The sequence below is a fragment of the Gobio gobio genome (assembly GCF_949357685.1).
Source record: "Gobio gobio genome assembly, chromosome: 7".
In the NCBI taxonomy this organism is placed as follows: domain Eukaryota; kingdom Metazoa; phylum Chordata; class Actinopteri; order Cypriniformes; family Gobionidae; genus Gobio; species Gobio gobio.
This window is the reverse complement of record NC_137103.1, coordinates 42,992,729-43,015,501: the sequence shown is the minus strand read 5'-3', so window position 1 is coordinate 43,015,501 and position 22,773 is coordinate 42,992,729. Positions and strand designations below refer to the sequence as shown.

Below are 22,773 nucleotides of genomic sequence, written 5' to 3'. Positions count from 1 at the left end.
TAAAAAAAAAAGGGAAAATTGAGTGGACAACATGCACTTACAGGTGAATAAATGGATGCTCCAAACATGGTCAGTAGTAAATTAATTACCTTGCAAAACCTACTTTACATCAATTAAAACATCCTCCACATAGTATTGTTTCTTAGTTGTACATTTTATTCAACCACCATCCACCGAGGGAAGTCTGTATTTGGAATGACATACATGCCCCTGTTAGGCTGGGAATGGGTGGGAATCTAAGCACCCATCCCGTCCCCTCCTCGTCATGGCTAGCAGCTGAGTTACCTTGGTGAGAGAGCGCAGCGGAAGGCCCTGAGGGAGGGACCGGCAGGAATAGAGGAGTGAGATGGAGGAGTAGGAGGAGGAGGAGAGGGAGAGGGAGAGGGGTGCTTTAAGAGCCCATCGCCACTCCAACCCCATAACCGACTGTGCCCACAGAACGGCCAGAGAGGGAGAGAACAGGGCAGAAGAGGAAGAGAGAGAGAGAAAAAAAAGAGTGGTCCAGTCGGGGTGTTAGCAGCATGGGTTAAAAAGTTTAAGAGGACCAGAAACCCCTAAATCGTCATCTTAAGTGTTCTACAGACCTCTTTAAAAGAGTTTTAGACCCTGCATGAGAGGATGACTCTGCAGGTGTTTTGGCTCCCACCCCAGAAATGTAGAAATTCATTTTAAGGGTTTCAGGTTGTGAAGGGAAATTTTGAAGAAAACAACACAGCAAGTCCAATCCAGATGTTTAGTACATGTTAGAGCCATAAAACAGAGTGACAAAACTGCTGTAGAAGGTCTTCATGCCCAGAGTGATATCATGCTTTAGAATGGTCAGCATATGGGAGGAGGGAAGAGGATGTGTTACCTGGGTGAAAGACCCCCATGAGAGCAATTTGTGGGCGAGGTGAGAGGACTGGTCCTGCTGGTGGGGTGCCGAGGTGGCGTGCGGCCCATTGTATTGCTCGGTGAACTCTGTAAAGGAGACAAAAATTAAATAAACTAAATCATTTCAGGCTTTAGCTAAACAACAGTTCTGCAACAAAATTGGTGGCAGATCTTTATCATTGTCTTTTTGTCCTTTTGCCTAAATAGCTGTCAATTTCTTGCGCAGATAATAGTGTGGATAACTTGATGCACTTGAATGGAGAGACTAAAATGTCCAAAAATGTTTGTCAAGGCTGCGTTTATTTCAAACTATAAAATCTGACAAAGGTATCATAAATCATGTGTCTTTAACTCAAATCAAGCTAAAAAAAAAATTTCAGACTGGTCCAATTAATATGATCTAGAGTTAAAAAAAAAGATAGAAAAAAAAACAGGAAATGCCTGTATCAAAAATGTGATTTGCTCCTTTAAACTCTTTTAGGGAGTGACTTTCATTTCAACTGCTGCCATACTGAGCATTTTTTCAACCAATGGTCTGTCTTCACATGTTAAAATGATTAGAGAAATGATTCCTTTAGAATTTCTATGTCATCTTTTTAAAGGGTAGGGTTTATCACTGATCCAGGATAACAATATTTTTTCCCCTAATCTATTTGCAAAAAGTCTATTTGGAAGATCTAAAATCAAAGACAAGGGGTCTTTGATTTTAACTGTAACTTTACTCCAAACATTCATATATTGAAAAACTTTTGATCAGTAAATCCTAATAACAGAACCGTACCAAATGCAATGAATATAGTCTCCAACTTCCATCTTACATTTAAGACATAATGAAGAATTGCTTAGGTCAAATTTACTTATAAGGAGCAGTTTGATGTGCATTCTATGCACAATCCTGAGCAGAATAATGTCTTTAAGAACTGTCTTTTTGATCAAATTAATGCAGCTTTAGTAAACATAGAATTCTTTCAAAAACATTTAAAAGTCTGTTGAACAGTAGTGTATAGTGAATCTTTTAATATACAATCTCATAGGAGATTAAACAAGAAATCTTACCACGCTGCTAGTGTTGCTTGAGTTCTTCAGATGGTTATGCAGGAGCTTGGTGGCTCCATCCTGGAATGTTTTAGGCAGAGCGCCCAGCAGCATGGTGAACTCAGGAGTGTTCAGCTCAAAGAGTGAGATCAGCACCACCTGGGCGGCCTGCACAACACAGCACAACTTATGAGATCCGGCACAAATACTAACACCTTAATGAACAGGAGTGCACTTATACATGCTGAGACAATCCGGCGGCGATAACTCAGAATAGAAAGAGAGACTGTATAAGGAACTGTGACTGAAGTCAACTGGATCTGATGTGTCACCTACACACTATAGTTTACACATCCGTTGATATTTAAGAGACTGGGTGCAGCTTGATTTCGCAAAACAAATTCCTGTTTGTCAAAAGCTCTGTCAAAGCTTTCTGTAGTGTGTAGGTGTTCTCAGTATCAGGGATGGGAATCATAAGGGATGATTCTGGTTTCAATTTCCCTAAATGATTCTAGTTTCTGAGCGATTCGATAAACGGTTCTTTAAGTGGGGAAGAACGAAAACACAAATTCTTGCAAGGTATAATGCCTTCAGTATCATGTAGTCAGATAAGATCATTTCAGATTTCAACAGATCAACAAATCATAAATAAGCAGTAATATAAAATTGCATTATACAATTCTTGATGGTTATTTCTGCTCACCCAAAGAGGTGAGATTCCCAACCCTGGTAAATTTGACTTTTACATTTCACTCAATTCATAGATCGCTCAAATGTCCATGACTCAGTTCTGTTTAATGTTAAACACATGCAAGAACACTGATTCACTCACTGTTATTCTGTGAAAAGAAACAAAAATATCTTAAGCAGTGGAGCGTTAACAGCAATTGAGAAACAAAAGGAAACTTTAAAACACACTCATATATTGATATAGTTAAAAAATATCTCTGCTCTCTTTAGCCTTCTGGTAGAATTGCATGTTAAGAGATTGTATTCAGCAGTCACATCGCAAGGCAACGAGGCAGATTAGAGTGAGGAGAGAGCACACGGTTAGGTGCAGCGGCTACGTGTGGGTTGTTGGTTAGGCCGTTGGATTGGCACTACCTGCTTGCACCTCTCCTCCAGATGACCCTCTCCAGGAAGTAGAGCTGCAGTGCTGGGCCTGCCTGACAACTCCTCATATGCCCAGTTATGAAGGGTCTGGGCCATCATGTCAGGGCAATAGGGTAACAACAGACAATAAAAGAGAAACTGATGATGACTACTAGTTGCCTTAAGGCAGCAACTTATATTGGGAATAAATGTCCTGCATCTGTTCATTGTGATTAACTGAAGTTTAACCTACATTTTAAAAGTAAAAATCTCACAACCAATATCACAAAAAAATCTTAATGGGATCATTTGTTATTTAGAAACGACATGAGAGTGAATAATGGTAAATGATGACAGAATTCACACAATGTATTTGTGAGAATTAACCTAGAAATAAAAAACTCCATTATACTCCACCATTACAGCACTGATTTGTGCACTGTCTGTAAGCACATCTCCATAGAAACTCACTTTTCTAACGTCAGAGCTCTTGGGTTCCGTGGTCCAGGTGATAATGCGAGACACGGCTAATCTCGTCTCACTTGAGTTCACAAAGTCAGCAGGGTCCATCTGCCGTGCTAGGGACTCGATGTATTTCAGGATGGCCACCTTCACCTGCATTATAACATCAAGAAAATAAGAAATAACAGGCTCAGCACATGGTGAATTTGCAGCTGGGAGTTCGTAAGCAGTAATGGTAGGCATCATCGTACCTTCAGATTGGGGGTTTGAGTCTGATCAACAATGAATCTCATTAGAATGTTAAACTGTTGGTCGAAGGGGAAAGACTCCCTAAGAGAGAGAAAAAAGACATTATCCTAGAGGCACAAAAGTTCTAAAAGAACAAAATCACAATGGAGGTAAAATCTCTCGACTAGGACTGTCACTAGAGACTGACCGTGTGATGTCTAGAGCCTTTTGGACCTTAGCTTGGACTGAGCCCAAGAGGTCAGCTCCCATTTTCTTCAGCAGCTGAGTGAGCAGTACAAAGAGCCAGTCCTGGAGATCCTCTCTGTGCACGGTGACGAAGTCCACTAGAGTCTCCAAGAACATGCTAAACACCTGGAAGCAGATCATCCAACGTCACACCAATGCTGCACTGCATATAATTTCATAAACATACAAATGGCTTTGTATGGCTTTCTCACAAATGTATTAGAAAACTACATTTCTACATTCTCTGAACAAAATGAGAATTGTGCTTGGCATTGCAAAAATTGCTGCCGCAATTTGCCAAGGTGTTCCGAGAAGTTTTAAGTGTGTGCTATGTAGTGGCTAGGGTGTTGTGGGTGGTTACTAGGTCGTTGGTTACAAGTTCAATTCAAGTCAAGTCTTTGTGATGTCAGTACAACTGCTCAGATGACAAAAAAAAGTTGTTGAAGGGGCTGAAATAAAATACAAAATATCTTGATTTGTAGTTATTTTAGAGCTTATTTTAACTAATACATGACTCATCATGAGGTCCCCTTGTAAATATATTCTGGCCCCTGGCCCCCTGGTTGAGAACCACTGTTCTAGTTCAATAACATCTTTGTTCATTATAAATCTATGTAAAGCATGAACCGCTTTATATAAGAATACAACACAATTAATCTATTTATATAAAAGAATGGTTCAGTATTTGTAAGATCCACTTACTCTCTATTGTTAAAATCCACACCAAGGCAGACCATGCAAACAACAGGAAAAAACATTCTATTAGTGCAATCTCATTCCATTTTTCCAGACAAACTTAAATTGAATATGTTAAATGTTAAATGTAACAGAATCCATAATGATCAAAGCTTCTTATTTAGTCTATTATCACAATTCATTTAGAACAATTACACACGATGCAAGTAATCCTACATAAGATCCTTTATTTGGAATTCTACCATTAATCCAGCCATTGGTAAGTAGATTAAGTTGGATCAAAGCAGCCATGTGGAAAGGACGCATCCTCAAATCGGTTACCTTGCTGTGAGGATCTGCAAACATCCTGGTGAAGATCTCACACAGCCTTTTCAGCTCCACACGGCTGAAACAAACACAAATATGATTGAAGAAAAATTATAAAAGGCCTGTTCGTTATAAGAAAAAGACAGAAAAAGTATAAAAAGCCATTGCAAGCCAACTGGGATTTTGCACATGCATCATGTGGCCTATTTATACAAAAACAAAGAGCAACAAAACAACACTTTCCAGATACTGACTGGTCACTGGCCCTCACCTGAGAATACGCTGACTCTTTAGCAAGTTCTGCAAACCCAGTAGGCCCTCCTTCCTCTCTGACCAGTTGGAACTGGCACAGTGATTTAGCACCTCGGCGACATCCTCTGTCTGACGCAGATAGTGAGGAATGCCTCCATTACGAGAGCTATAGGAACGCTCTGAGCAGGCACTGGACGCATCACTGTTGGCATCGTCATCAGACTCGTACCTCCTTCTCAAAGGCTTGCGCTGAGGAGAGGATGGAGCAGTTTAGTAGGTTCGACAGGACAAAAGACCAACAAAGACAGTTGATTCAACAATTTACTTTGGATAACTCGATTTGAACATAAGTATGTATGCTGTTGATATGAGAAAGCCATGCAGCAAAAAAATTAAAAATAACAACAAGGGTTTAGGTTCTTTTAACTATAACCTTGGGACTTTGGCCATGTACATGTTTTATGTTATGACCAAATTTAAATGTGGCAAAAAATAATTTAAAATATCGATGTGTGTGCATACAGAAAAATATAGAAGTCTTGTGAGTTTATAGCTGACAAATTGAATGGTTTGGTGTACTGAAACTGTAAACAAGAAACATGGATGCCAACAGTTTAATGTAATTCTTAACCATTACCTACACTACTGTTAAAAAATTTAAGGGCAGTAAGTAATTTTTTAAAAAAAGTAATGATGTATTAAATTGATCAAAAGTGACAATAAAATACATTTATGATCTTACAAAAGATTTATATTTCTTTGCTTTTTTAATTTATTTCATATTCATCAAAGAATCCTGGAAAAAAAACACACACCAGGGTTTCGACAAAAATATTTGGTTTTCAACTGTGATAATAATAAGAAATGTTTCTTGAGCACCAAATCAGCATATTAGAATGAATTCTGAAGGATCATGTGACAGACTTCAGTTAAAGACTGGAGTAATTACTGCTGGAAAATCAGCTTTGCCATCACAGGAATAAATCTAATTTAAAATACATTTTTCACAATATTACAGTTTTACTGTATTTATGATCCAATAAAAGCACAAGAAACTTCTTTCAAACACAAAAAAAATCGTACGGACACCAAAATTTTGAACGATAGTATACATTCAAAGAAGGAAATGAGTCATCAGAGATGTATTAAAGCAGAATCATTTTTAGTAAACTACCGTTGACTATGGTGGAAAGTGATACAAGAGAGTCAAAATCGGTGTGTCAAAATATTAACAACTAGTTGTTCATTTTGGTTGCACTTCATACATTTTTCAGTTGTTAGCTGTAGTAATTTAGCTAATTTATTTGTAGAATTCAGTTGTTATTCCCATAAATAACTGAACTCTGTGAAATTAAGAAAGGAGTGACAACTTTAGCTCCAGTGCGTACATGGCCTTTGAGGTGTTTCTCCAGTCTCAACACTGGATTGTGAAGGAACAATTCAGCCGTCATGAATAATTCAAGCAGACAATTTCCAGCAGTTGGCAAAGCATTAACAAACATTTAAACCCTTGTCATTAGTACAGTGGGCGCAGGTGACATAAGTGAAGAGCGTGTCACCCTGGGGTAATTACATCTACTTATGTAGCAAAGGGGATGTGTCATGCTGATGCATAACATCTGCCCTGTTTACAACTTAATCCTGCTGTGTTGTCACATGTGAATTAACGATGATATACATTTTCCAAGTCAATAACACTGGGTGACTTATACAGATAATAAAATGAAAAGATTAACACCAAATTGATAGGAAAATAAATGAAATGAATCTTGTGGCTTGTGCAGGAAATGATGAGATGTGCAAATGAGATGGTCATTAACCAAATTAATGAAAGAAACAAATGTTTGTGGTGCACAAAATAATCTTGATATTTGACAGACCACGATTAGTGAATAAAAATGGAAGGACAAGCAGTAAATAAACGGAAGCACTACCTTATTCCTGGAGTCCCCTAACAGCTGAAGACAACCAAGAAAGGAAGAGCAAAGAGACGAAGACATTTCAAAGGGAGCAAATTTGTTGCAGAAAAGACACAATGTGAAAACGTCTCCCTCATAATATTCCTGGGTAGCTGACACATAAGCACATACAGAATAAAATGTAATATACCTTTTTTTACTTAAAATAAATAATTCTCAACACTATTTTTCACAGAAATTATATTTAAAAAGTTTATATTTACAAAGTCTTGATTTTTTCCCCCCTTTTCTACTAGAATAGGGTTTAATTCTTGAAAGTAAAAAAAAACCCAAAACATTTTTTCACAAACCAAAAATTATTCAACCAGATATATTTTTTTACTAGTGGGTGCAGTACACTATAGCTCATTTATGTAAGTGAGGATAGCAAAATAAAGTAAACTGTGACATATTATACCCAAAAATTCTTCATACAGTGGACTACCAGTAAAATGTATGATAATTTGGGACCAAAATTATTCAGACACTTTGACCTGACCATGTTTTGTTAAAGTGTTTTTTTCTTTAATTGCTAATGTGACCTTTTACACCACAGACTGAACAAAATTAAGCATTGATTGGTAATTGGTTGGCCTAAATTGGCATTATCTAATTGTGTACTTAAATTTAACAGCTGACAGCTGATTGGTTGATTGTAATCCATTACCATACCTTTCTATCAAAGTTATCTGACATTATCAAGATGAGTTTGTTCTGACACAGTTTAACTCTGAGTTCTTGTCATATTTTATTAAAGTTTATAGTGAATAAACTGTGATAATATGAGAAAATGTTGAAGGTGTCTGAATACATTTTGGTTGGAATGTATTTAACATTGTTGAAGCACCTCTCTTTCCAGTCTGTCAGTAATTTAATAAACATTTTATATTTAATTTAAAATATTATTTTATAATATTGTTTACATTATACAATTTCATATTAATTGTAGTTTAATATTTTAATAGTAATTAAAACCCAGTACATATTTAAAGCTCTTCCTAAAATTCCATATTTTTCTGTGGGTGTTTTTAGGACACATAAATTGTTTGAGCCATACAGAAGCATCACCCCTGTTATCCTAGATGAGATAATGAGAGTGAGACGTATTTCAGTTCATCATAATCATGTCTTTGAGTGAGGGCCATGATTCTTACCAAAGCATCAGCTACGGCAGCCTCCACTTCCGTGCCAGTGTTCAGTACCCTCATAGCATTGACAGATGCAGAAATGCGAGCCTGATGGATCAGGCCAAAGCGATCTGTGGGGTTAGACCACAGGATGAGTTAGTGAGGATGGGCAATGGAGAGTAAGCAAATACTTACCTTCTACGACATCCTCTTAAAGTCAGGTCATAAACAAATTATTTCAACCAAGTAGGCTAATTTGTCATAGACAAAACTTGAGGATGACATGTAGACATTGAGAGAATCAGGACAACCCAACACATAATATGAGACACAAGCCCAGAAAGGACTGAAAAAGAATTACGTTTGCTTAACTTAAAGGTTAAGTGTGTAACACTCCCCACATCCACCATTATGTTGATCAGATAGTCCCAACCCAAACTGACCCAGGTTGAACTAATGCTATCATGTTTTGCCAACAAGTTGGGTAGCTCAAACTCATTTTAGTGGCAGTTGTGGCCTAGAAATTACACATTTCACCTCTAAAGCTGCATGATCAAAAGTAAGAAAAAAACATACCGATTTAACTGATGACAAAGCAGCTTTTTGAAAAATCAAGTGCCAAATGTGTGTGAATTATGGGTCCGGCAAAACAATAACTGAATTCAAACAATCCCCAAAAATATACTGAACCTCTATGATGCTCACAGCACAAAATGCCAAGCGAAATACCCATTTTAAATTTATTACCAGCAATAACACCAATGCAAAAGTAAAAATGAAAAAGTAGAAATGGCAAGTATACAAAACCTAATGTACGAAGAAGAGAACTAAAATGATTTCTGGCAAACACACTACTAACCGAATGGAAACACAAGTAAAATAACCTCAACTAGGATGGATGCTGATGTTTATGGCGAGAAAAGCCAAACAACACGTCACTCAAGACAAAGACACTGGAAATATAATTTCACAAATAAACAGATAATTCACATCTAAATCTAACAGTGACGTGGAGTGGTTCCCAGTTGCCAGTTTTACTTAAAAAAAAGTAAAGTATTATGGCATGCTGGTGATTGGCCCTGAATGGGGGGGGGGCCAGGGGAACGAAGGTTCATGCAGGTCACCTGACTGGCCCACGGGTTCGGCCGTGGACAGCGCGCTGGTTGAACGAGAGTGACGTCGGGAGGCTGCAAGGGGACAGGAAGAAGGGTAACATCCCAGGAACGGTTAGTGCTACACTGAAGCACACCATCCGTGGCATTGACTTCAAATGTCCAACATGCCACAGTTTACTAGTCGACACGTTAGTATTTTAACCAAAAAAATGGTTTTAAGCCAGTTATCTTTTGCTGTAGTGTGTCAGTAGGAAATGTTTAGAAATTTCAGTAGGAGTTTACACATCCAGTGAGATTTTTGTATGCACAAGGAGTCTGACAACAGCCGGTATGCTCCAGAGAGATCTGATCTCACCATCATCGAGTCTGTCTGTGATTACATGAAGTTATATGAAGTTACAATTAAATGGCAAAAGGAATGTTAGGAAATGTAAACTCATATTTCCTACTGACACTATAGCAAAAGATATAAATAACTGGCTTAAAACCATTTTTTGGGGGGTGAAAATACTAATGTGCCTAAGAATTTTGCACAGTACTGTATATATAATATACGTGAAACCGAATCAGTCTCCCAGCTATAGCATAGACAACATTCACAAGAGGACAAGCAATGAATTCACAATTCAATATGCTACGCATTACAATCAGTGTTTAGCATAATTTTTTTTTAAATGATTTTAAATATCAGACCAGCTGTTTTCATTCACAATTTAATATGAAATGCCAGGTAAATCCATTTATGGACGAACCAATAAAATATCCACTGGATGTATTGACAACCCAAAGACAAAGCAGCACAGATTATTACAGCACTTTGAGAACATATTAGTGCATGCATTAAGGCAAGCAAAGCAAACAATGTCATATCCCAGGAATACTGTCAATAAATAAAGGCCAAATAAAATTGAAGGGAAAAGTTTAGTGGTAACGAATTGGAAATAATTGGTGGTGGTTGTTGTTGTTTGGGTTCCATCAGCCACTTAAGCGCTCTACTCACCAAGAGGAGTGAAGCCCCGAGCGGGGCTGGTGTCACGGCTGCTCTCGCGACTAGTGTCACGGCTGCACCCCTGACTCATGCTGGGGCGGGGGATGCGACTGCTCCGGGCTAGCGTGCGATAGGGAGAAGTGGCAGGAAGAAGAGCTTTACCACACAGCCTGGCTGTTAGAACACAGGTTAGGGCATTAGTGAGGCCGTGGAGTCAGAGAAAGGAAGGGTGAGGTTTTGCCATTCCTAGGGTCCTTCTGCTTTAGAAAGGTTAAACGTTTAAAGCAAAGACTTAAGCTGAACATTTTGAATTCAATTCAGACAACATTTAGGGAGTTTCTGAACATACAGCGTTAAAAGGTGCACCAAGTAATTCTTTTGAACCATTTCCACAAAAGAATTAAACAGCAAAAGTATTTTTAGCATTAATAATAAGAAATGTTTCTTGAACAACAATTCAGCATATTAGAATGATTTCTGAAGGATCATGTGACACTGAAGACTGGAGTAATAATGACTGCTGAAAATTCAGCGTTGCCATCATAGGAATATATTACATTTTAAAATATATTAAAATAGTTATTTTAAATTGAAATAATATTTAACAATATTACAATTTTACTGTATTTTTGATCAAACAAATGCAGCCTTGGTGAGCACAAGAAACTTTTAAAAAACATTAAATCAATGTTTAACTTTTAAAAGGTAGTGTGTAATCAGTAAAAATAAGATGTCATTCTATTTTGACAATAAATCAGATCTCTTGCTGCTATACATTTTACATTTGGAGTTTGTATATAAATTATGGCAATCCATAATGCATCATATCATGAATAAGATGAATGATTATCAATGCCTGAATCAAGCTCTCATGAATCAACACTGACAATTTCTGACACTGGTTTCCATGCATCTCTTTTGAAAAATTGTATCCCTGCATGAATATATATTATGTATCACTCTATCTATGTGATACAGTATCTGACAGGTGATGGGTGTTCTGCGATGACATAATTCTGATTGGTAGTTGCTGTATCGCATCACTGTTCTTTTGCATAAAGTTAAACTTTTGTCAACTTTCATGTTTGTCGTCATGTGACCAAATATATTGATTATGGTCACCTCAAATCCCTATGCGTCACTGAAATCAAATTACTTTTGTTCACTTTGTCACTGCTAATCGTTGTCAGTGTGAACACTTCAAAAAGCTTTTTTATGACTTGAATATTCATCTCAACATACATAAATGAATAAAATAAAATAAAGCAATATTAATTTTTAGATGTAATTGCTTGGTGCACCTTTATATAAAAACATACACACAAAAAGACTGCATTTAGATTAAAGGGTTAATTTAGTTATTTAGCATTAAGCTTTGTATTTAAACTGGGTCATTTATGTAGTAGAAATGTGAAATTATTGTTGAATTTGGTGCCTTCTAGACTGTGAAAAGACAGACAATGTATTTTTGTCTCATGGGGATGAAGGACAACAAACTCCCAGAATGCACTTGCTTCGTTGCCCACCGCCAACGTCGGTTTCATTTTTATAGTAATACAATCATTTCGTTCAGCTAGAGAATAAACATTACAGTTTAGTGTTTATTCTCTAGAAGAATACACACTAACACTAAAAAGACACGAATGTGTCTTTTCTTTTAACGTGTGAGTGAGCCGAACGAAAGTCACGAGACAAACGCAGCAGGAGCAGGAGTCAGATTTCATAACGAGAGCACAGAGCTGAGGTAAGCGCGGCAGTCATTTACAGCGCGTGTCCAGTCAGGCGCGTTCTCAGATCGCATATGGAAGCTAAACTTTCATAGGAATTCAATGAAAAGTTGAAACACTCACTTTCTCTGCGCGGCTCCGTTATGAATGCCAGAGGCCGAGCCGAGCGCATTTACATTCTGTGAGTGAGATGAGATCCCTCCCCTATGAGCGGGTTGAAAACATGCTGAACAGCTCCCTCTACTGGCTGTAGTCTTTAGGCTCTGGCTAAAAAAATCCTCCGATGACGCAAATTGACGATATTTGCGTAATCAGAGGATTTTTTCCAGAAATAAAATGCATAATTCTCTCATCTCAGGGGGATATGAGGGGGCAAAGTACCGTAATTCGAATATACCGGGTTTCTACTGATACAAAGCTTAATGCTAAATCACTGAAGTAACCCTTTAAAAGCATTCTGATAAACTTTTGAGGCATTCGGAAAAAAAAAATATTTTCAGTTTCATATATAGAAATTGACTTTTTCTTGTTCTATAGACAAACAACTTATGCCTGGCTCACACTACAGGAGTTTTAGGCCGATTTATGGCCGATTTTCCCCTCCCGAGATTCTGAGAAAAAACCTTGTCCACGACCTCGATCGGTTCCGATGTTCGGCGCAGATTATCTGGTAATGTGAGACGTTCACAGATAAAATCTTGCCCCTCCCGATCTGCTCTCACACAAATCGGGCTCGCCCCGATCATATCAAACATGTTTGATATTTATCGGGATGAGCAAGATTGTAATAACGTCAGTACTGTCACAATAGCCAATAGGAAACAAGTCTACGACTATGTATGTGTGTGTGTCTATGTGCGCGCGCGCGCGCGCGCTGTGTGTGAGAGAGAGAAAGCTGCAAACCATTGTTTCTTATAAGTAGACACATTTCATAATACATAGCCTACTATACTAGCACCAATTGTATTTTCATATTACAGCACAAATCTACACTGTAAAAGGTGACACTGTCGCTTTTGAACTAGGCAGGCAATATTATAACGGTAAACATTCTAGCACAATAGCCCTATTCGCACGGGTTTAGTAGGCTATTATCTGGGGACATCTGGTGATTTGTATTAATTGCAGAGAATGTCTGTGATCTTAATCCCGTCCGAATCGGCCATGTCTGTAATATGTAAAGTAAATATTCCCCCGCAAATTACCTACATATTTCGCCAAACACCGAGGCCCTGTGATAATATTAGTCCCGTGCGAATCGGCATCTAGTGATTTGGCCGGGTTTAGGCGGATCGTATATCATTTTTGCAAGGTTTTTGTTTCCTGTGTGCATTTTTATCTTTATCTTTAACGAAGAATGGCACTAGGCTGCATAAAATGCGCACCGTTATGAATTCCCGTGCGGCCGCGCGGATTATACTTTCACTTTAGAATGAGCATCAATTTGGGAGTAAATTGCTTGAATGGTGTGTTTAATATTCTTAATGAAAAACACAAAAACAGAAAATGACAATGACAAACTCGCTTAAATGGGCGCTTTTACATTTAGGTTTGAAACTGAATCTTCCGCCGCATATCCTATTATATTGCTCAGTTCAGTTTTTAATTGTAGCGTCTGTTCTCTAACTTAACTAAATTATAATTTTTATTACTATAAAACAATCAAAATGATATTGATATGACTGTTTATAATTTCATACAGCTATATCTATAACGAAAAAAACATTAAGTCTTGACATCATATCCGGGAGATAGGCCTAAGTCAGTAAATTCGAGTAAAATCGCAGGCTTGCTTATCCCGTGCGAATGCGCCACGCAAAATTCAGATGTGGGGAGTAATTTCTAAATCACACGAGGTCCCCAGATAATACTAATCCCGTGCGAATACTAGGGCTTATGATAGTAATTTAAGGTAAATTTTACCTCCATTTCTCGCTGAAGAACTGACAGTCCGTGTTGATCCCGTCTCCCCAACCATTTTCTCATCCACACTCGTTTATTCTTACGCTTTTGTTTTTTTTTTCACAACAAGCGATCATTATTGATAGAGCAAGTTTTCGGTTTACAGTATCCATTTTCCCCGATTCCGATCTGCTGCGTAGATCACGTGACGCGCTTCCTCTGGCACGATAATCTTAATAACATTTTGTAGTGTGTGATGCTTCACGAATTTCAAATCTTGTAGTGTGAGCATGTTTAAGATTTGAGGGAAGAAAATCTGCAAAGATTCTCCTGAAGTGTGTGCTGCAACCAGATTTTACAATCGGATAGGATTTTAAAACTCCTGTAGTGTGAGCCAGGCATTACTGTTAAATTTAATGAGTTTAAATAATTGGCTGGACATTTTTGGTCAGATCTTTAAATAGGCTGGGCACACAAACATTTCTTAGAAAAAGCTGACAAACACAATGTACTCAAAACACAGCCAGAAAAGCTGATGAGGAATGGAAGACATTAGTCAGTTCTGTCATCATTTAACATCAGGTAAATGAATAACATGCAAAAGACAGCAGTGATTTGCCACTGAGTCAGTTTTGGCATAAACACTTGCATCAGCCAATTAAATGAATGCTGAGTTTCATTCCCACACCAAACTAGTGCACTAGTCAAATCTAATAGGATTTGCAGTGAACAATGATTCAGGAAATTAAAGTTAGCAAAGTCTTTTTTCTGTCTTAAGTAAAGCTCTGAAAAATCCTACCATCCATAATTACCACAAAGTCCTTCTCCAAAATAACACAACAAATAATCTCCATGTCGTAATGCATACTCTTATGGGATTCCTCGAGGAACCAGTTTAGGTCCACTTGAGTGCCAGAATCAAGTTGTTTTATATACGCCGATGATGTGTCTGCGCCTGGAGGCATCCTAAGTGTTAAATTGTGAGATGTGAAAATGTGTTGCTCCTACCTAGGCCCAGTCTGTTGGGGCTGGTTTCACGGCTGCACCCCTGGCTTCGTGGGACCCTAGAGTACTTGTCTGAGGGTGTTGTAGGGGCAGTGGCTCTAGGAATTCTGCCATATGCGTGTCCCAAGAGCTTCCCTGGAGAGCTGGATCGGCTGCCGGCTGCAAAGGGAAATGAGACCAGGACTGTTGTAAGTAACATAGTGAATGATAATCTACCAAATGCCAATGTCTTAGCTATGAATTTACATAATTAAAAAAGTAAATGAAAATTAAATGAAATAAGGCCCCTTTTTTATAAAGGCACACAAGATCTCTTTAATATACAAAGTGAGCTTCACTAAACTGTGGAAATAGATATGTGCGGTTCATAATGTTGTTCTCCATTATGCAATGAATTATTTTTGATTGCAAGAAAATGTACACTATTGTTCAAAAGTTCACGGTCAGATAAAAAATATTATATTTTTTTTAACTTTATTACTAATATTCAATAATACAGTATTACCGTTTTAACTGTATTTTTGATCAAATTAATGCAGTCTTGGTGAAAATAAACAATTCCTTTAAAAAAAAAAAAAAAATCCACCTGCTGTATCAAGGCATTCATGATTAGATTAATTCTTCCAGAACTTGTAAACTAAGGAAATAATATAAAATAGCACAATAAAAATTAAAAAAGACAAATTATAGAAAATTGAGTGACAATATTTGCCCAACAATGGTGTGAAAACTAAACTAAGCTTTCTTCTTTTTTTAAATGGTGGCCTAAAGCCTTCCTTTACTCACGTGGCCTGTTTTGACAAGCAAAAGCTTAGGTTTAAGTGGAGAAAAAAAAATCACCACAAAGAAAAATTAAATATGTGTATGCAAATATATGAAGACCAGAGCTCAACTCTGATGAAATACAGACAAACACAGAGACAGACAAGCAGGGTGAGCTTGGATCCAAGGTCTATTATTTCGAGCTGCAGGGAAAACGGTAATCTCCACAGGCTTGGTAACGTGACATACTATGAGCAGCAGACACCTTGCAAACATATACAGACAGACATCAAAGCAAAAACAAATACCCAAATATCATGTCTGACCTCTATTTGAACAGAAATAAAAGTAAGATTAAGCTAGAACAGGACATGCAACATGATGGGAGACATGTGACTCATGCAGGGTTGGTATTAAAGCAGCTTTATTCTAAAGAGGGGGGGGGGGGGGGGGGGGGGGCTTACCACTAGTGGGGTTAGCTGATCTGGATCCTTGTGTATGAAGGCGAGGCAACGGACAGGTGAAAAGTAGCCAGTTACAATAGACGCTTGATGTGATGCATGGTTACCCAGCATGCATCAGGCAAGATGTCGTTTATTCGTGCTCTAGCAAATTAAATCTACAAATTTAATGCCAAAGAGCGGCTTCAACTATAATTGTGGAATAAACTCCAGCAGGATGGCAAACTGGGTTGTGAAAACATTAAAAACAAAGTCAAAAGAGACAAAAAGGATGATGATAGTGGTGGCAGAGCAATGGTTAAGTATCGGAGCTGCTCAATCTCAAGTGACCCAAGGAAAGTGAATCTCATTTAATTTTCTTTTATAATTTACATGCATCTTAAAGGATTTGTTCACTTCAAAAGGAAAATTTTCATCTCATCCAAGATGTTCATGTCTATCTTTCTATCGAAAATAAATTACGTTTGAGGAAAATATTCCAGGATTTTTCCACACATAATGCATTTCAATTGCAACCAGCACGTTGAAGGTCCAAATCAATGCAGTTTCAAAGGGCTTAAGAGGCTCTGCACGATCCCAGCCGAGGAATAGGGTCTTATCTAGTGAAACCATCGGCCATTTTATATAAAAAAATAAACATTTATATACTTTTTAACCTCAAATGCGCGACTTCTGTGTTGTTATTCTCTTTACTGCGTATGATGTCATCACGTCGGAAAGGTCACGTCCGTGGCATAGGTGGAAGTACAGATTCCTCAGCTGGGATCGTGCAGAGCCTCTGAAGCCCTTCAAAGCCCTTTGAAACTGCATTGATTTGGACCTTCAACCCATTGGTTGCAATTGAAAACCATTATGTGAAGAAAAATCCTGGAATGTTTTTCTCAAAAAACTTCATTTCTTTTCGACTGAAGAAAGAAAGACATGAACATCTTGGATGAGATGAGGGTGAGTAAAAAAAAATATCAGGAAATTTTCATTTTGAAGTGAACTTATCCTTTAAGCATATTTTCCCATCAAATTATCATGTGTTCCAGATGTTTTAACTTTGACAATGTTCTCATGACTGTCATATTTATTTAAAGGATATATGAAATTATTTTATTATGTGAAAAGAAAGAGACTGTGGAGTGATATGGGAAAAATGAGACTAGCATAGTTGTATTCAGCAAATTGGCTGTCTGGGTTGTCAAATGTCACAAAGTTTAGTGGTCATTATATAAAAAAAATGAACTGCAGAAAGTCATGACATAAGACTTCCCAATCAGAATAAAGTACTCAGAGAGCCATGTAATAACGTGTTAATTTCATTAACAAAAATTAATATTGCAACACAATATAACAGTAAAGGTTTTAGGTGTAACAGGTGGAGGATGGGATCAAGGCCCTACAGAGACACTTACGCTGGGACTGAGACACCACTTTAGCTCTGCTTCGACCTCGGCTGTCTGTCACAGTACTATTGGCGCTGACTGCACTCCCTGAGCTCTGCCTTCTCGTCCGCACACGACCTGTAGGTAAAAAACACAGCGTGAGATGAAGCAATATAAAATGCTTGAAAGGAAGGGAGAGAATTAGAGTGACACAAAGAGAGACAGATTGAGGTTTTAACGACAACAATAAAAGGACAGGGATAAGGACAAACAAAGAGATTTCCCTGATGAAAATATACTGACTGAATTGAGTGACATGCTGTACTGAGAAGATTGATGTTCAAATAAATGCAACATATTATAGGTTTTTGAGCAGACGTATCTATCAAATCACACTATTGTTCAAAGGTTTGAGGTCCCCCAAAAAATGTGTATGTATGTATGTATGTATGTATGTATGTATGTATGTATGTATGTATGTATGTATGTATGTATGTATGTATGTATGTATGTATGTATGTATGTATGTATGTATGTATGTATGTATGTATGTATGTATGTATGTATGTATATGTCAGGAATAAATCACATTTTAAAATATATTACAATCAAAAAAGGTAAAAGTTTATTTAAATTGCATTAACATTTCAAAATATTACTATTTTTACAATCAAATAAATGCAGCCATGGTGAGACCTCTTTAAAAAACATTTGAACAATAGTGTACCTATTGAGTTCAATTAAATAAAAAAATTGGTTTGATCTTTTGACACAAAGTTCCAGTATGAAATTGCACAAAACATCAATTTTGTATGCTGTTTCTGTAACCATATACTAGACCAATACCACCATCTGCATACATGGTTCCTACATTTCACTTTTTGTCCCCAAGGCATTCTAATACAAATGACATTACAGATAATATGACGTACAAGTGACCATTTTCATTTAGCTGAACTACTGTTATTTACTGTCAAGAGGAGGGGATGGGATTTACCATGCAAACAGGTCATGCAGACCACAAAAATAGTCAGATTGCCAGGTGTACAGTTGTTTATCGTCAATAGAACACTGCTCGAATCCCTCGGACAGCACAGAAGGTAGACATTCACACACGCACACACACATATACACATACATCTTACCATCTATTTTACCAGGTGCACCGTCTTTGGGGCAAAAACACAAAAACAAAAGCAGGGGAGTGCAGGGTGGAGGAGAGGAGAGGCATAAGAGGCAGAGATTAGAGTCAGTTAAGCCCATGGAAGCGTGGAAGACAGGGATCTGCTCAGAAACGGGCCTTGCATGGAAGCACACAGGAGCTACTGAGTGTGACTGTGGGTAAGGAAATAAAATCTCTTTGATCATTTATGAGGAATCATGGGATTAGAAAATGGCAGAGAAAGAAGATTATGCAGACAAAAGTAATTGACAAGTTAGTGGTCAAACGTTAGGTGGCGAGTTCTGGTCGTTGAATGTTGTTTTCCCGGGACAAATAGTTAACATTTCTCACAGGACCAATGCGTTATAAAGCTCCAACATTCTCTTCTGTCTTATGCTGAAAAACTAACACTGAGAAAACCAAAATATAACTGAAGTAATAAGCTACAAAATTTTAAAATGTGTGACATTGCTTTTAGAAAATTGAGCAATATGATAAGAGTGTAATGTATTTCAATTAATTAAGCATTTATAAACAACATCTAGCTAAGAAATTATTATTAATAACAATACTGTTATTCCAGCAAGTAATATCCAAGTAGCTTCAAACACATTGTCTTTAAAAATAATTTTATAACATGTATCGTTCTGACTCTAAATTCTGATTGGTTGAGCTACTTTTATTCTCCCGCCTAAAACTTTCTAAAAAAACCTTAAAGGATAATAAATGGTAGAATATCCGTGGCACAAACCCGTCGTTTGTTCCTCATCACGGAGCAGCTTAATAGCATCTATGGTGCCCATCAGTTTTATTAATGGGCCGCTGCAGCCATAAAAGCCACTGATTTTTATGGCTATTTTATTAAAATTCCTAATTAAGGATGAAAGAGGAGAAAAGATGGATAGAGTGTGATGAGATCTCACCCAAGGAGGCGTAGGAGCCTGGAGGCAAGGCTGCAGCAGAGCTGAAGGGTGATGGGGAGGTTGCGGTGGACATGCGAGTTTTGGCACTGGAGGCGGCGTTTACGTCTATGTCGCTGCGGGAACGCTGGAGGGCACCAGGGGTTGAGGACACCCGAGAGCCGATCACTTTACCTGAGAAATCATTACACAGACAAAAGTTACAGACATGGCAAAATGGCATGTTTGTAAAAACTTCACCAGCAAAAATAAAGTGTTGCTTTACTTACTTCTTGTAACAGGGCCTCCAATAACACTCTTCACTGACAGCGGTCGACTGCAGGAAGGTGGATAAAAAGATTTTATCAACAGAGGCACACTTAGAAAAGAGTAAACTAAACAGTAATACAAATTAACTAGCCCGGTAAAAATCTAGTTGAAAATAATTGAGGCAGGTTTTCCATTCTTTCATTTTAAATTTCATGATTAATACCATTTACATAATTATATTTTTACAAAACAATTTACAAGCATGGAAAATGTCACAAGGGATTTCCTTGAACATGATCACAGTTCTGAGTCAATTCACTGACAGAGACAGTTTGAACCGACTCAACTCTGCTACAACACTGTAAAAAAATACTTTTTCAAAGTAAATAAAAAGGATATTGTATGCGCTCAAAAAAAGAGTAACCAGTCAGTTCTCAGGTGTGAAGAACAAAAAAAGTTGTCAACTAAATAGCAAAAATTGTCCACACACTGAAAAACATTCATTTAGACCAAAGCAAGGGTCTATCAAAAATATATTTTTAAACATTTGCAAAGTGAAAAAGTGCAAAACAGTGAAAAGTGTCTTAAAAAACGACCAAAAAGCCCATGATTTCTTCAATACTCACTTTCTTCAATGCTTTCACTTTACAAATGTTAAATTAAAGATATATTTTTGATAGACCCTCGGCTTTGGTCTAATGAAATGTTTTTCAGTTTGCAGACAATTTTTGATATTTAGAAGTAAATAAAATAGAATTTGAGTACATTTTACAAGAAAATATTATTTCAGTCTTACTACTAAATGTCATGTGTAATTCAATGTGTTACTTTCTGTTTCTTTGTAATTATTTGTGAAATTTACAAGCAATTTCTGAGTGAAAATTGCTCCAAAGTAAATCCTACACCAATTGTTTCCCCCCAGAGTAAATCTAAATGCACTCAAACTCACTAGTTGCAAGACAAAGAGAGATTGTGAAAATAGTCTAAATGACACACTCTTTAGGAAACTTAACAGCCAAATATAAAGAGCATTAAATCTATACTCAGCTGTGACCTCAAACTTAAACTAATGACAGAAATCCTGTCTGGCCCCTCAGCATTGAAAACCCCTAACGTTACAATGTGAACTTCATTTTATATTGTCAGGAGGTGTGAATTGAGTTTGAATATTGAATATTTCACCCAACCCCATCTGTAATAATTATTTTACCATCTACAAATTACAATGTTAATTTTCTTGTAACACCTTCTTTTTGAAATTTTTTGTGACCAGTACACAGCAGTTTCTGCTTTTGTGTACAAAAACCGATAGCAGATTGAGACTATTAAAACTGTCACTCATCACACTGGTGCTAATGCAAGATGATCTCATTGCCTCTGAACAACAGGGAGACAATGTAACAGATGCTGCAGTCTAATATTGAAGATGAGATCACTGCTTCATATTAAGAGACGACTCAACATGCTAGGAAGCACAATCACCAATCTGCGCACATGGTCCAACAGCCAGCTGGCAAATAGTTTCGCAATTTCAACAGGAACAGCCATAACTCACAGTTTGATAGCATGAGCTAGCAAACACCACAGAGACAATGTTATTACTAACTAGTGTTCTCCATTTTAATACATTTAATTAATAATCATTTATTTCTGTGATTTCAAAGCAGAATTTTCAGCAGTCATTACTTCAGTCACTAGATCCTTCAGAAATCATTCTAATATGCTGATTTGGTGCTCAAGAAACTTTTCTTATTATTATCAGTGTTGAAAAAAGTTGTGCTGCTTAATATTTGTGTGGGATCTGTGATACATTATTTCAGGGATATGTGATTAATAGAAAGTTCAAAAGGACAGCATTTATTTTAAAAAGAAATAATTTGTAACATTATAAATGTCTTTACTATCATTTTTTTTAATCAATTTAATGCATCATTGCTAAATGAAAGAATCAATTTAAAGAAAAAACGTTTGAATGGTAGTATGTGTGTGTTGGTTTGTGCATGAGAGAGAGAGAAAATATAGTAAAAACTGGAACGCAGGTGCATAGATAATATTTTGTACAGATGTACCAATTAATTTATGGTGGCAAGTGAAATGTGTGCATGTCTCACTTGAGGCTCTCCTGAGAGCTTGAGGACGAGCGGTCAGACTGCGGTAGAGACACTATACTGTCAGAACTCTTCAAGTGGGACTGTAGGGCCTTCTGATAGGTCGACTCCAACGCCTGAAACAGGTGCTCTGCCTCCCGACTGTAATGGCCATGGAATCCCCAGTAACACCTATAGAACAAATGGACAACCTCTTGAACAAAACCATGGAAATTACCTAGACTGAAACAAATGTTAAAATGTACTATCAAAGCACATCAATTAATATCTCAATGAAGTTCATGCAACATCTAACCAAGGTCTCCAAACACACAAAACAAAAAGGCAAACAGACTTACTTTCTGGCCACGGATCTGGCCTCAGAGTCAGCATCATGAATCCCCTTCTTGATGGTCTCAGTCAGAACCGCCACATGCCTGGGGTAGTAAGGAAACATGATGAATACAGTTTCTTACAGTCTGCAGAACCCACCGTGAATTCACTCAGTTTCCTTTGAAACTTTCTGGACCAGACGGCAGACCTTTTTTCCGAGTTCTCTAAAGGCGGAACAGTGGGAAAGAGAGGATAAGGGGAGTCCAGACCTCCTTATAAAAGAGCTCTTGGCTAGATTGCCATGGAAACGGCTGGGACGCATGGTTGCCACACATCCCTGGCTCATCAATTCAACCCGCGAAAAGAATCATCAGTTGCCCGTTCAGCCGAGCTTTGATAAGTAACACAGGTTTTCAC

The 22,773-nt window shown here is 37.5% G+C and overlaps 1 protein-coding gene across 3 annotated transcripts in view; it reads right to left on the bottom strand.

The window, feature by feature from the left end:
- The window catches only part of clasp1a (cytoplasmic linker associated protein 1a), a 90,818-nt gene that overhangs the window by 13,103 nt on the left and 54,942 nt on the right, over window positions 1-22,773 (bottom strand). Inside the window, exons 15-30 of one of the 3 annotated variants that reach the window (XM_079822160.1) lie at window positions 22,383-22,460; window positions 22,048-22,215; window positions 19,957-20,003; window positions 19,691-19,861; window positions 17,636-17,743; window positions 15,016-15,171; window positions 10,391-10,552; window positions 8,303-8,406; window positions 7,125-7,148; window positions 5,210-5,439; window positions 4,954-5,017; window positions 3,899-4,062; window positions 3,714-3,792; window positions 3,472-3,615; window positions 1,930-2,076; window positions 854-960 (exon numbers count right to left, since the gene is read on the bottom strand). In XM_079822160.1, coding sequence (XP_079678286.1) covers window positions 854-960; window positions 1,930-2,076; window positions 3,472-3,615; window positions 3,714-3,792; window positions 3,899-4,062; window positions 4,954-5,017; window positions 5,210-5,439; window positions 7,125-7,148; window positions 8,303-8,406; window positions 10,391-10,552; window positions 15,016-15,171; window positions 17,636-17,743; window positions 19,691-19,861; window positions 19,957-20,003; window positions 22,048-22,215; window positions 22,383-22,460 — 1,953 coding nt within the window. Of the gene's footprint in view, window positions 1-853; window positions 961-1,929; window positions 2,077-3,012; window positions 3,109-3,471; window positions 3,616-3,713; window positions 3,793-3,898; window positions 4,063-4,953; window positions 5,018-5,209; window positions 5,440-7,124; window positions 7,149-8,302; window positions 8,407-10,390; window positions 10,553-15,015; window positions 15,172-17,635; window positions 17,744-19,690; window positions 19,862-19,956; window positions 20,004-22,047; window positions 22,216-22,382; window positions 22,461-22,773 lie in introns of all 3 variants that reach the window. The other 2 variants (XM_079822159.1, XM_079822158.1) reach the window with 2 other exon arrangements.